At 39.5% G+C, this 12,030-nt stretch overlaps 2 protein-coding genes across 2 annotated transcripts; one reads left to right on the top strand and one right to left on the bottom strand.

Annotated features, from left to right (window-relative positions):
* The first annotated feature begins 2,910 nt into the window (after positions 1-2,910).
* tmem101 (transmembrane protein 101) lies at positions 2,911-6,944 on the top strand. The gene is made up of 4 exons (XM_034108192.2): positions 2,911-3,095; positions 4,195-4,375; positions 5,158-5,304; positions 6,182-6,944. Exons 1-4 carry the CDS (start codon positions 2,965-2,967, stop codon positions 6,488-6,490), a joined length of 768 nt encoding a protein of 255 aa, XP_033964083.1. The 5' UTR covers positions 2,911-2,964; the 3' UTR covers positions 6,491-6,944.
* A 1,672-nt stretch (positions 6,945-8,616) lies between these two features.
* Positions 8,617-11,900, bottom strand: LOC117465042 (reticulon-4 receptor-like 2). The gene is made up of 2 exons (XM_034107892.2): positions 11,186-11,900; positions 8,617-10,373 (listed from the first exon to the last, which is right to left on the bottom strand). Exons 1-2 carry the CDS (start codon positions 11,468-11,470, stop codon positions 9,597-9,599), a joined length of 1,062 nt encoding a protein of 353 aa, XP_033963783.1. The 5' UTR covers positions 11,471-11,900; the 3' UTR covers positions 8,617-9,596.
* Between the last annotated feature and the right edge of the window lie 130 nt (positions 11,901-12,030).

Below are 12,030 nucleotides of genomic sequence, written 5' to 3'. Positions count from 1 at the left end.
ATGCTGTCATGGGCGCACGGTGCTGTTACGTGTACGCAAATTGACGTGCTTGATGTGAACGAGCATGTTGGTTAAAGTTGCGCATGCGCTATGAGCGCACATACGGGTACTTCTCAGGCATGCCGGGTAATCTGTGACGTTTCACTCTCAAAAGTTGGGCCATTTTATCATCATGCGCTAATGAGCAACTCTCATAGGAATGAATGAGGCCCCGCCTCCCACGCTGTATCCAGTTCTTATTATAGAGAGGCGAAGTCCCTCCCTTTCCGGGAGCCTCCATGGGACCCCGGAAGCGTAAAATTATACATTGAAGTCAATGGAGAGAGAAAGGTTATCTTTTGATCCCGTTTGAATTGTGCCACGAATGACACATATGATGTTTGTCAATTTAAAAGAATATTTTGCAAGTCAAACAAATAAAAATGTGTCGTAAAACTGTGAAGTTACACTTTTTTTTGTGTGAAACCGCTGAGTGAACTATGGCCGAGGCTATATACAGGACGGTCCTGTACACAACGCCAAATGGCTATATACAGGACCGTCCTGTACACAGCTCTCTGAAATGGCTATATACAGGACGGTCCTGCACAGAAGCCCTGAAATGGCTATATACAGGACGGTCCTGTATATCAGGTCTCTGAAATGGCTATATACAGGACCGTCCTGCAGCTAACGTCAAATGACTATATACAGACCGGGCTATTATAGCATGCTTAAGCAAGTTTCACGGGTGGTAATGTAGGGATAGGATTCACAGATAAATATTCTCACGACAACATTATTTTCAATGAGTTTCCCCTCAATATAAAATTGTGGCAATTAAATCTCTTTCCATGCCAATTGCTTAGCTTTTTATGCTGATTTCAGTCTTTTTTTTGGCTTATCTTTTTATGTTGTTTCAATCATTTTCTACTTTATATTTTCCAATGCACAATGTTTTACTTGTAAAGGATATCACTGCATACTTTAAAGACTACTTGGTTTTATTAAAACTGAAGTTTTTTTTTTAAAGAATACGCCGACATTTCGTTGACGTGTAGTGATTTTGCATTGAAAGCAACACAAATCATTTATCGGCTACGCCGGCATTTTTATTTTAGAAATCGGAGAAACCGTCTTTTGAATTGTATGTAGTATGCTGTACATTTTTGTAATTTATCCTGCTGTAAACGTTAATTGTACACCAATTATATCCATATTTCTGTAGACTACATAAAAAGCCATTTCAGGGCTTCTGTGCAGGACCGTCCTGTATCCATTTCAGAGAGCTGTGTACAGGACGGTCCTGTATATAGCCATTTGGCGTTGTGTACAGGACTGTCCTGTATATAGCCATTTCAGAGACCTTATATACAGGACCGTCCTGTATATAGCCACTCCCGCAGCGGTCGGTAAATGCTGCAGAAACACATTAATAAACAATGAACCACGGCACTCTGGAGCAAAGTATAAGGTTGGAGAAGTCGTTACTCAATTTATTCTGGCTTCGTGTGATTAAAAGCAACACGATCATCGACCCGACGCAGTTGTTGTTGTTGTTGTTGTTGTTGTTGTTGTTGTTGTTGTTGTTGTGAGCACCGTAATGGCTGCCGTTGGGGAGCAAATCAGCGATGTAAACGGTGACGTCATGACGCAGCAGGGGCAGCTCTGGGGCGCCAGTGGGCGGTGTGAACAGAGCGGGAGCTGAAAAGGGAAACCGGAGCTGAACCAGAAAAGCTCCCGCTCGGAGCTAGAAACTGAAAAGCGCTGGTGTGAAAGCCGCATTGGTTAACTCTGCCATTCCTATTGAGAGAAATACTTTTAAATGAACATTCGCAATGGGCATTCCTATGGAAGCCCATTTCCGCCACTTGAAAAAAATAAAATCCCCATGAAAAGTCATAATTATGAGATAAAAAAGTCGAAATAATGAGATAAAAAGTCATAATTATGAGATAAGAAAGTCGAAATAATGAGATAAAAAGTCATAATTATGAGATAAAAAGTCATAATTATGAGATAAGAAGTGCGCATGTGCTGCAGTGGCGCTGTCTTCAAAGGTCCCTTCATCACCTTGCTGCTCTCCACCATGCAAACGGCATCTAGTCCTAAATAAGGTAACTATTACAGGTGACTTTTGTAAATGTTAGATGTTACATATAACCTATATTGCAGCTAAACTACAACAATGCAGTTTATAGCTTTGACATTACCTGTTATGAATATAATATATATGCCTATAGTTTTGTGGTAACGTTCACGGGTTAGAGTTAGAGAAACTCACAGCAGCAGTATGCCTACACTATTGTCATTAGTGGCGTGAACATTACCACAAAACTATAGGCATATATTTTATAGTTCATAACAGGTAATGTCAAAGCTATGAACTGCATTGTTGTAATAAGCTGCAATATAGGCTATATGTAACATCTAACATTTACAAAAGTCACCTGTAATAGTTACCTTATTTAGGACTAGATAGATGCTGTTTGCATGGTGGAGAGCAGCAAGGTGATGAAGGGACCTTTAAAGACAGCGCCACTGCAGCGCATGCGCACTTCTTATCTCATAATTATGACTTTTTATCTCATTATTTCGACTTTCTTATCTCATAATTATGACTTTTTATCTCATTATTATGACTTTTTATCTCATAATTATGACTTTTTATCTCATTATTATGACTTTTTATCTCATAAGATCTACTTTCTCCTGGATGGTGGTATCGAATCTATTTCTGTTTATCCTGCTTCAATGTGCAAGTCTGTCCCGCCCACTTTGTTCTATCAGCCAATAGGAGGGCAACATTGCGGTAGGATTTAAAGTATTTTCAAAATAAGATCACCCGTGTTGGAAATAACTCCACGTTCTATATTCTGTATTGAATGTACAGGACGCGTACTTTTATTTCGACACGTGTGTGTTTTTTTGGCCGGAAGTCCTTTGAATAGTCGCAGTGTCGTTGGCGGATAGATTGCATCAACAATGGCAGCTCCCAGTAGGAAGCAGACTTTAAGGTTTCTCAGCCAGTTGGGAGCATTTATTTTGACCCGGTTCGGGTTTTGGAACTGCTTCACCATGTTGATGTTGTTTGCTGAACGAGCGGACTCAAAAAGGTAAACAGATTTGGAGAATATAGCGCTAGAAACGAGCTAACAAGCTAGCTAACGGCAGTCTAACACTGCGTTTATCAGCCTTGATTATCAAGATGTTTCTCGAAGCATTATATAGTTTGACACATATTATTACTGTACAATACGCGTGCTAGTCTAACTTTAATATATGTTATGTTCAAAGTTCCAGCTAGCTTCATGTTAGCCAAATTAGCTGGGGTCTATTTTAGCAAAAACCCCAGACGTAAGTTTCCGCCATATGGAGTTGTTTAAATTAAAAAGACAAGTTATATTTAGCCTTGTCTGTAATTTTCAGTTGAAAGGATAAAAGGCTGTAATTTATCCTGGTAGTAATGGTGGTTTTAATCCTAAATACACTGGGCGTGTATTGTTTCAGTCTGTGGTGGGTTGGTTTGACTTGGACAACCACACCCCTCTGAATTGTCCTGTAATTATATCAACCTAAATCGTTTGTCTTACCTGTCTGCCTCTCTTTGGGGGATATTATTCCCTTTTTTTTTATTCCATTCTATTACTTTGTTTTTACATATATACCATGACTTTGTTGACACACTACTTTGACTTTTGTAGTACTATACATTTAATTGACGCATTAATATACGTTTTATGACATATGATACTATGATGTTTTAATACATGTTTAATTACCTACTATACTATCGTTCTTTGATAAATGTTGAATTACATACAATTTAATTACATGTTTTAACATTCTATACTATGGCTTTCTTTTTTTAACATACTATATTATGACTTGTTATTAAATGTTTTAGATACATGTTTAATGACATCCTAAGATGTTTCTATGGAATACTATACCTTTACCATGACATACTATTATCATTTTTACTAGAATATTTAAAGAGATTCTATAATATGCCTTCTTTTTTTAATATGATAGTTACTTCATTGACCCCAAAATTGTGAAATTCTTGGAAAAATCTATAAACACAGCTCGCTCCTGCAACAGGCTGCCAACTAGCACGGTGCCAACAGGGATCAAATATATATATACTTAGACTTGTTTTTACTGTACTTTTAAAGCTTTATGGCATCTCTTTGCATCCATTGTCCTCTCCAGGAAGCCAGACATCCCTGTCCCCTACCTGTACGTGGACATGGGGGCTGCGGTGCTGTGTGCCAGCTTCATGTCCTTCGGGGTGAAGAGGAGGTGGTTTGCAGTGGGCGCCGCCATACAACTGGCCGTCAGCACGTACGCATCGTATGTTGGAGAACAAGTGCACTACGGGGACTGGCTTAAGGTGAGTTAGCTTCTGTGGTTTAGAGTCACAAAGCTAATGTGCAGTAACGCACAGGTATTATTATACACCAGTTATATCAAATAAAAAAATGCAACTCGTGCATCAAGTGTACACAGTCTTTGCCAGACTCCCTGTGTATTCCCATTTTGATTCAGTATCCCTGCTTTCTAATGTCAGTTATGGTATACATTATTTAGTTTTTTTGGTAAAACTCTTAATGTTGATTTAATGTGTATTTTGTTCTATTTTTAAAAACAACAATGCTGCTGCGACAACAATGTCCAAACCTGGCTTAAATTGCATCTTTGAATGAACCTTTCATAAAGACATCACAAGACATTGCTTCCTCACAGTAAATCATTGGAAGCCAAATAACTCTTAGGGCTCATACAAATTAAATGGAATAACCCTTAAATGGAAATAAAATGAATTATGACATAAATACAAAATGATTCCCATGTTAATACAAAAGTATTCCAACTTTTCTACAATACAATACAATACAATACATTTCTTTTTTCGTCCTGATGTAGAAGTAGTTGGTTTTGTTCGATATTTCTATCACTGTCAGTCTCACCCATCCCTCCCTCTCACCTCTCCGACTCCTCAGAAAGATGTCAAATCTCTCCGTAATTGGATATGTTTGAGATTTAGATCAGTTTTGAAATATTAAAAATAGATCCGTGTCACACACGAGGGGAACGTGGATCTGGGTCACACTTTACACTGTAGGATAGACTTGTTTATGTTGTCATTTCAGCCCGAGTGTTGTTTCCCGGCAGGTTCGGATGTACTCCAGAGCGCTGGCCATCATCGGAGGCTTCATGGTTCTGGCCAGCGGGGCGGGGGAGGTGTACAGACAGAAAGCCCGCAGCAGATCCCTGCAGTCTACTGGACAAGTTTTCCTGGGGGTCTACCTCATCTGCATGGTAAGACCCACACTCATTGTATTTATTTATTTCATTATTGTCTGAATGAAGAGAACAATTCTGATATAAAAACACATTGAGACCAACACAGAACCAAAAAAGTCACGCAATACATTTTATTGACCAATTGTCAAAAAGTGCATTTTTTTGAACAGACGCTATACTTCGATGCCCAAAGCAAGAGTTGGTCTAAATGGCATCAAGCATTAGAACATGTTGGGGACCTTTAAAACCAAAACTCCTTTTAGCAGACATTCTCCAGTTCTACTTTTTAAATGTAGCAAACTGAACATCTTTTGGTCATAGGATTTGTAATTTTACAGAATAAGTTATTAATAAAGAAAGTGCTTGGTTCATTATTTGATAATGATTTACTTATAGCAGCCATTATCCTTACAAGCCTCTTTTTCTTGGAGTCACTGTTCTCACCAAAGTTCTGCTGGGCTTTTCTTGCAACCACGACATGAAATAATCTTACTTGAGATAAGTGTACAATCGCATGATCCCCATTTCTATGAATGACAATAGGCTTGTTGGCAGTTTATTTCTGAACAAGTCAAATAATAAGATAAGATGAAACTTTATTTATACCCTTGGGGAAATGCAGGCGTTAATAGCAGCAACAGTGTCCGAATGAAAAGCAGGATTCACACAGGGTAAGAATAAAGATCAAATAGAATAGAAATTCAAATAATAATACAGCAATAATAAAGTGATAAAGTAACTATTAAAACAAGATATCACAGTAAAAAGTTGTGCATTTGTATGAACATGATACAGATGAGAGTGCAGGTTAAAGTCTTGTAAAACAGTGCAGGTGTGATGATGATCCCACCTTAACCCACCTGTAACACAATACCCCCCCCCCCCCCCCCAGGTGTACTCCCTTCAGAACAGCAAAGAGGACAGAATGGCCTATGTGGAGCACATCGTGGGGGGGGAGGTCACGCTGACCCTGCTGGAGGTTCTGTTCGGGGTGCTGGCTCTGGCCTTCCTCTCCGGCTGGTACATCCGCCTGGCGGCTCAGGTCCTGGCCGTGGTGTTGCCCCTGGTGATCCTGCTCATCGACGGTAACCTGGGCTACTGGCACAACTCTCGCAAGGTGGAGTTCTGGAACCAGATGAAGCTAATCGGGCACAATGTGGGTATCTTCGGCGCTGTGCTGATCCTGGCCACTGACGGTTGAACCCTCTGGGCTCTCACAGAGAACTTTAACAGACCCAGGTGTCAGAGGGGACTGTTGGCTTTACGCAGCAGCCCGACTTGATACCCAAAGCTGCCGCTCTGCGACCTCAGGGCTCAAACACGCCAGAGTCCAGCGTCGGTTGTCTTTGCCCACCAGTTGGTATTTTTGCTTTTGCAAGAAAAAGAAAAAACACAGGCTACCTTTTTCGCAATTTAATTATTTATTCAGATCCATGTTTACATTTCTGTCTGTTATGCTCTGAAACATGACACTGAGTATTGATACTGTATTTACTGAGAAAATACCTTCTACAAAGAAAAGAAGGTAGTCTTAAATGGTATAATATTTACAAGATATGGGTTTGCGAATAAAGGGAAACTTAAATTATACTTATGTTGCTTTTTTTAATGGAATGGGGTTTTGTTTATTTGTAATAAACAGTGTTTTGACGCTTTTCTCTCGTGCAATCGTGTGGTTTTCAACAAATGTAATAACATTGTAGTCACTTTATGAAGTACATCCATTAGGTTACATGCTGAAGCATATTGTCCATCTTTGAATTATTAGTTCTTTAAAATTGTGTGCAAACTAATATAACGGTAATAATATGTATCTATTAGTCCATCACCTGACCACCAAACTATGCTTTAAATGAACAGTTTTGCACAGGATGAGAGGCTGAATGAAAGTGCTTTATGGTCTATATTTGATTTGACAATCTTAGATTTACAGTCTATGGTTAGACATTCAGTTCAGAGACAGTCCAGTCTCTTTCCACGCTCCTGCAATAGATCCTTCCTTCAAGAATGTTCTAGTGGTATGTTTTTGTAGAAACTGTTTTAGAAAGGTGGTTGCTCTGTATGCATATATTTGGTTTTATTTTCTCCACCATTTACATCTGAGGTTGGAATTGATACCAAATGAAAATCTTTCAAATTGAACTTATCATTAGAACATTCATGAAGATAGAGTTACTCCCAGAACTGTTTCATGAGACGACACTTGTTTGGCTTTATTTATTATGATGTGTTTTGAAACAATACTTTATAACATACTATGGTATGACTTTCATGAATATTTTTTTGAATTACTAAACTATGAATTGTTTAATGACCTACTCTAAAATTACTTTGTTCTAACCTTTTACAGCATACTGTACTATGAATTCATATTTAACTAAATTGGGTCTTTGTTATGTTCAATGCCTTTCCTTTGGACATGCCATACATAACATTTTGTTATTATTGCAACATAATGCACTATCATTTTAATGACATACTATATGTATTGTGTAGTATTCATGTAATACTATTTGTATTAAAAAAGGAATAGTATAGTGTGTCCTAAAAGTCATGCTAAAGTATGTTGTAAAAGGTCTAATGTAGTTTATTGAAACATTTGAAGAATCAAAGTATAGTATACTTAATTTCAGAAAAAACTGCAAAGTATATCATGTCAAAAATATCCCAAGAAAATTCATGGCAAAGTATGTCTAAGATATTAGAAAATAACATAGTGTACTATTGCGAGAAATTCATAAAATAGTATAGTCCCCAAAAAGGCAGTCTGTTATTTTGAAAAAGGCACAGTATATTATTTATGCCGAAAATGTTGTGGGAAAAAGCACAACATAGTGTATTTTCTCTAAAATAATTTAATCAAAACATGTCGAAAGAAAAAGCAGCATAGTATGTGGAAAAAATGTGAATAAATCCAAATAGCCAATATGAAGTCCAAAACATCTCTAAAATGACATGGTGTGTTATATCAAAATGTTTTAAAATAATTTCAGAAACAACATAGATAAATATCAGGAAAAAAACATAGTAGGCCTATGTCGTTTTTTCATATATTTAGATGTACTTTCCTATATCGATTTTTCTGAAATTTAAAAATACTACACTGTTTTTTTGGCATATTTTCGACATGGTTTTTAATATATTTTTGATATACTATGTCGTTTTTTCTGCAGAATTCGACATACTATATATACACCCTATGTGTATTTTTTTTTGCATATTTTTCGACATACTATAAAAAAATATCAGAAAAAGTATATAGTATAGTGAATCATAATCATCGTAAAAAAATAATAAATTCAGTATGACATTTATTTTTTATAACTTTAATGGTTAACTTTTCTGAATGTTCAAAGTTTATTTGTGAAATATCCATCACACAAATACTGTACATCCTTTTGATTCCATTGATAAAATATAAATACATAAAGACTTGATATATTGTAGACTTTTCAGGCGTCAAGTGTGAGTGTCACAAAAACACAGGATTGTGTTTGAACTGAAATTAATACTGTCCAGTAATAAACATTTGACTGGGTTATTCACACAAATTATTCTATTACGCTTTGTTCCCGTACATTTTGAATCATGCTGTATTGATACAACAGTCCCATGAGTTAAAACAAATGAACACCGTCAAGTTAAGATTTCTAACAATCAAAGTATAGTTAATAAGTGTTGTTGATGTTACCAGTTAGAATTTGCCATCAGGTTTTTTAGAGACAGCGAAACCCAGCCCACACACACACACACACACACACACACACACACACACACACACACACACACACACACACACACACACACACACACACACACACACACACACACAGCCTCGCGGAGCTGCAGCTGAGAGAAAATTGAGTGTGTGTGAGGAAGTCCGCCGATTGGTCCATTTGGACCAATCCACGGACTTAACCTAACGGCTCCGCGGAGAAAACGTAACGGCTCCACGGATTGGTCCATATGGGCACGTCACTGTACCCAAGAAAACAATGGAAAAAGAGAAATGTCCAACGAGGTATTTTCTGTGTTAGAGTTGTACTCGCTACAGGGTGTACTTTGAGGGTTTGTGACTCTGCAGACCGTTTACATGCATACAAACCTTCATAACACACAAGGGGACGGTTAATAACCGGAAAAGCATGACATGGGACCTTTAAGTAAACAAAAGAAAGCTGGAAAGGCGATTAAAATATTTAAGGTAAGTGGGTCCTCAGTCAGGATGCTCCTTACTAAGCCTAAGAATGGAGAAGTGTGGGATACCTCGCAGAGGAGCGAGCAAGGTCAAAATAAAGAAGTGAAATTCATTTCTCTGGTCTCTCTGAGTCGTCCTCCTCAGTCACAGTTTGCACGTTCTTCTTGCTGTTGCGCTCGGCTTTGACCAGCGCCCCGATGACAGCCAGCATCACGGTGATGGTGATGACGAGCACGGAGGCTGTCTCAGCGATACACAGCTGGCTGTCCATGGAGGCCAGGGAGCTCCCGGCCTGCTGCTCCGGAGCGTGGCACACGATGTCCTGGTAGTCGTCCACATGCAGGTGTCGAACGTAACTGATCTTGGAGAAGTCCCGCTGCAGTTCGCAGTCACAGGTCCAGCGGTTGAGGGACATCTGGAGGTGGGTGGAGGTGGTCTGGAGCTTCAGGAAGGTCTTGAACCGGATGTGCTCCAGCTGGTTCCCCCGGAGACTCAGCAGGGTCAGACTGCGCAGAGGGGCCAGAGCATGGGTCTGGATCAGGGAGATGTTGTTGTGGCTGAGCAGCAGAACCTCCAGGCTCTTCTGCCGGCTCAGCAGCCCGTCAGTCAGCGCGTTCAGCCGGTTCCCCTCCAGGCTCAGGACGCTCAGGTGGGTCAGGCTGCTGAAAGCCCCCACATCGATGGTCCAGATGCAATTATAACTGAGGTCCAGTTTCCTGAGGTTTTCTAAATCCCTCAGGGAGGATGAGTGGAGGTGCAGCAGCAGGTTGTGGTCCAGCTGCAGCTCCTTCAGGGAGGACATGCTCTGGGAGAAGTCTGGAGGGAGCCCCCGCAGCTGGTTGAAGCTCAAGGCCAGCTTCTCCAGGAACTGAAGGGACGACAGAGACTGGAAAAAGAAATGTCACCATTGTTTTGGCCTTTTGAATTTAAGTCACCATTTTGAGGTACTGATTACTAATAGGCCTAGTATTTGCTTCCTTAAACTAATTTCAGGGGGAAATATTGGAAATTTTACTCTCCAATCTTATTTAATAGCACATCAGAAACAGCCAATTTGTCATTCCACAAACAAATGTGTTTTGACAATGGCCAATTATTGTAATCATTCATCAAGTATAAGTGCTAACCATTTGATGAGAGCTTTATAAGTGTAATGAATGTTAATTTCTCGGCCAGATATTGATTTAAAATGTACAACAATTTGAGGATGACACTTTGGGCTCGGAGTACATATTTAGATGTTTTCTAACATTTAACAGATTAAATGTGGGGGAAATTATCAATAGCTTAATAGATGTCACCAGCTTAGACAATACAAATAAGTTGCCCAAGTTCACAGCTAGTTAATACTTTGAAGGCTAAATAAAAATGTTACATGCAAGCTGGAATGGAAAGAAAAATGGTGCCATTTCAACTAAACCTGTAAAAGGTACCTCACCTCCAGTCAGCAACATTGAAATGCTGCTTACACACGTATGCACCATTATTGATTAAATCATAAAGTATGACACACATGCCCTTTGTCTGAATTACGAGTACTTTTATTTGATGTTGTATGTACATTCAGCTCTTAAAACATACCTTGTATGTTTCTAGTACGTAGCCTACGGCTAAGAAAGCTTGATTTCTTTCTTGAGTCATGGATGTATATATGGATCCTCCACTGTAGTATTAGATGAGATGAGACGGTGTTGGTACCTGTGGCTGCAGGGTCTCGATGCTGTTGTTGGACATCAGGAGGATCTTCAGAGACCACAGCCCCACGAAGGACCTGCTGTGCACCTCGGTCAGAGAGTTCCCCCTCAGGTCCAGCAGCCAGGTGCCGTGGGGGATGCTGGGGGGGACCCGGACCAGGGCCCGGGCACGGCAGTCCACCAGGTCAGAGGACTGGTAGCAGAGGCAGGGGCTGGGGCACAGCCTGAAGCCCAGCCCCGGGGGGAGGAGGAGGGGCAGCACCAAGAGCACCGAGCAGCTGACGGACATTTTCAGTTTATATCTGTGTGATGCTGCTAAAAGGCATGTTACCTTCTCCCTACCAAGAGAGGCTGATATTGATGTAACCTCGGGAAATTGTCTATGAGCGTACACTGGACATTCCTGATTAGAGAGGGATTATCGGCTTAAACAAATAATCACAAAACGTAACCGTATCTCGGGAGCAAACCAGGCCAGTTTTGGATCCTCTCCTAAAATAAGGATTTACATCTGCTGCTCGATTTGGATCATAAAGCTGTCCTTTTATATTGAAGCAGTTACTTCATATTGCCATGTCTGCATCACATTACAAAATGTAAGATTATATGGAGTTCTAAAACTGAACTGGGGATGAATGCTTTACCATATACAATGTGATATAAAAAGTACTCAAGATGCAGCACTTGGATTATTGGGCAAAATAACGCCTGCTTTGAAAACATTTGACATTATTTTCTAATAAAAACTCTTTTGAAATGGTAATATTTGTGTAGTATCGATGTCCTCAGTACATTACATTAAATACTTTAGTGATTCATTATGAACAGTGATGGCTTCAGGTTCCTGTA

The sequence above is a fragment of the Pseudochaenichthys georgianus genome, chromosome 19 (genome assembly GCF_902827115.2).
Source record: "Pseudochaenichthys georgianus chromosome 19, fPseGeo1.2, whole genome shotgun sequence".
NCBI classification, from domain to species: Eukaryota; Metazoa; Chordata; class Actinopteri; order Perciformes; family Channichthyidae; genus Pseudochaenichthys; species Pseudochaenichthys georgianus.
The sequence above is the reverse complement of the archived record's forward strand: the minus strand, read 5'-3'. Positions and strand labels throughout refer to the sequence as shown.

Bases quoted from the DNA above. Each gene is read 5' to 3' on its own strand.
- tmem101 (XM_034108192.2), top strand. From the start codon at position 2,965: ATGGCAGCTCCCAGTAGGAAGCAGACTTTAAGGTTTCTCAGCCAGTTG. The intron at 3,096-4,194 runs GTAAACAGATTT...TGTCCTCTCCAG, and splicing joins GAACGAGCGGACTCAAAAAG to GAAGCCAGACATCCCTGTCC. The intron at 4,376-5,157 runs GTGAGTTAGCTT...GTTTCCCGGCAG, and splicing joins ACTACGGGGACTGGCTTAAG to GTTCGGATGTACTCCAGAGC.
- LOC117465042 (XM_034107892.2), bottom strand. From the start codon at position 11,470: ATGTCCGTCAGCTGCTCGGTGCTCTTGGTGCTGCCCCTCCTCCTCCCC. The intron at 10,374-11,185 runs GTACCAACACCG...TTCTTTTTCCAG, and splicing joins TCGAGACCCTGCAGCCACAG to TCTCTGTCGTCCCTTCAGTT.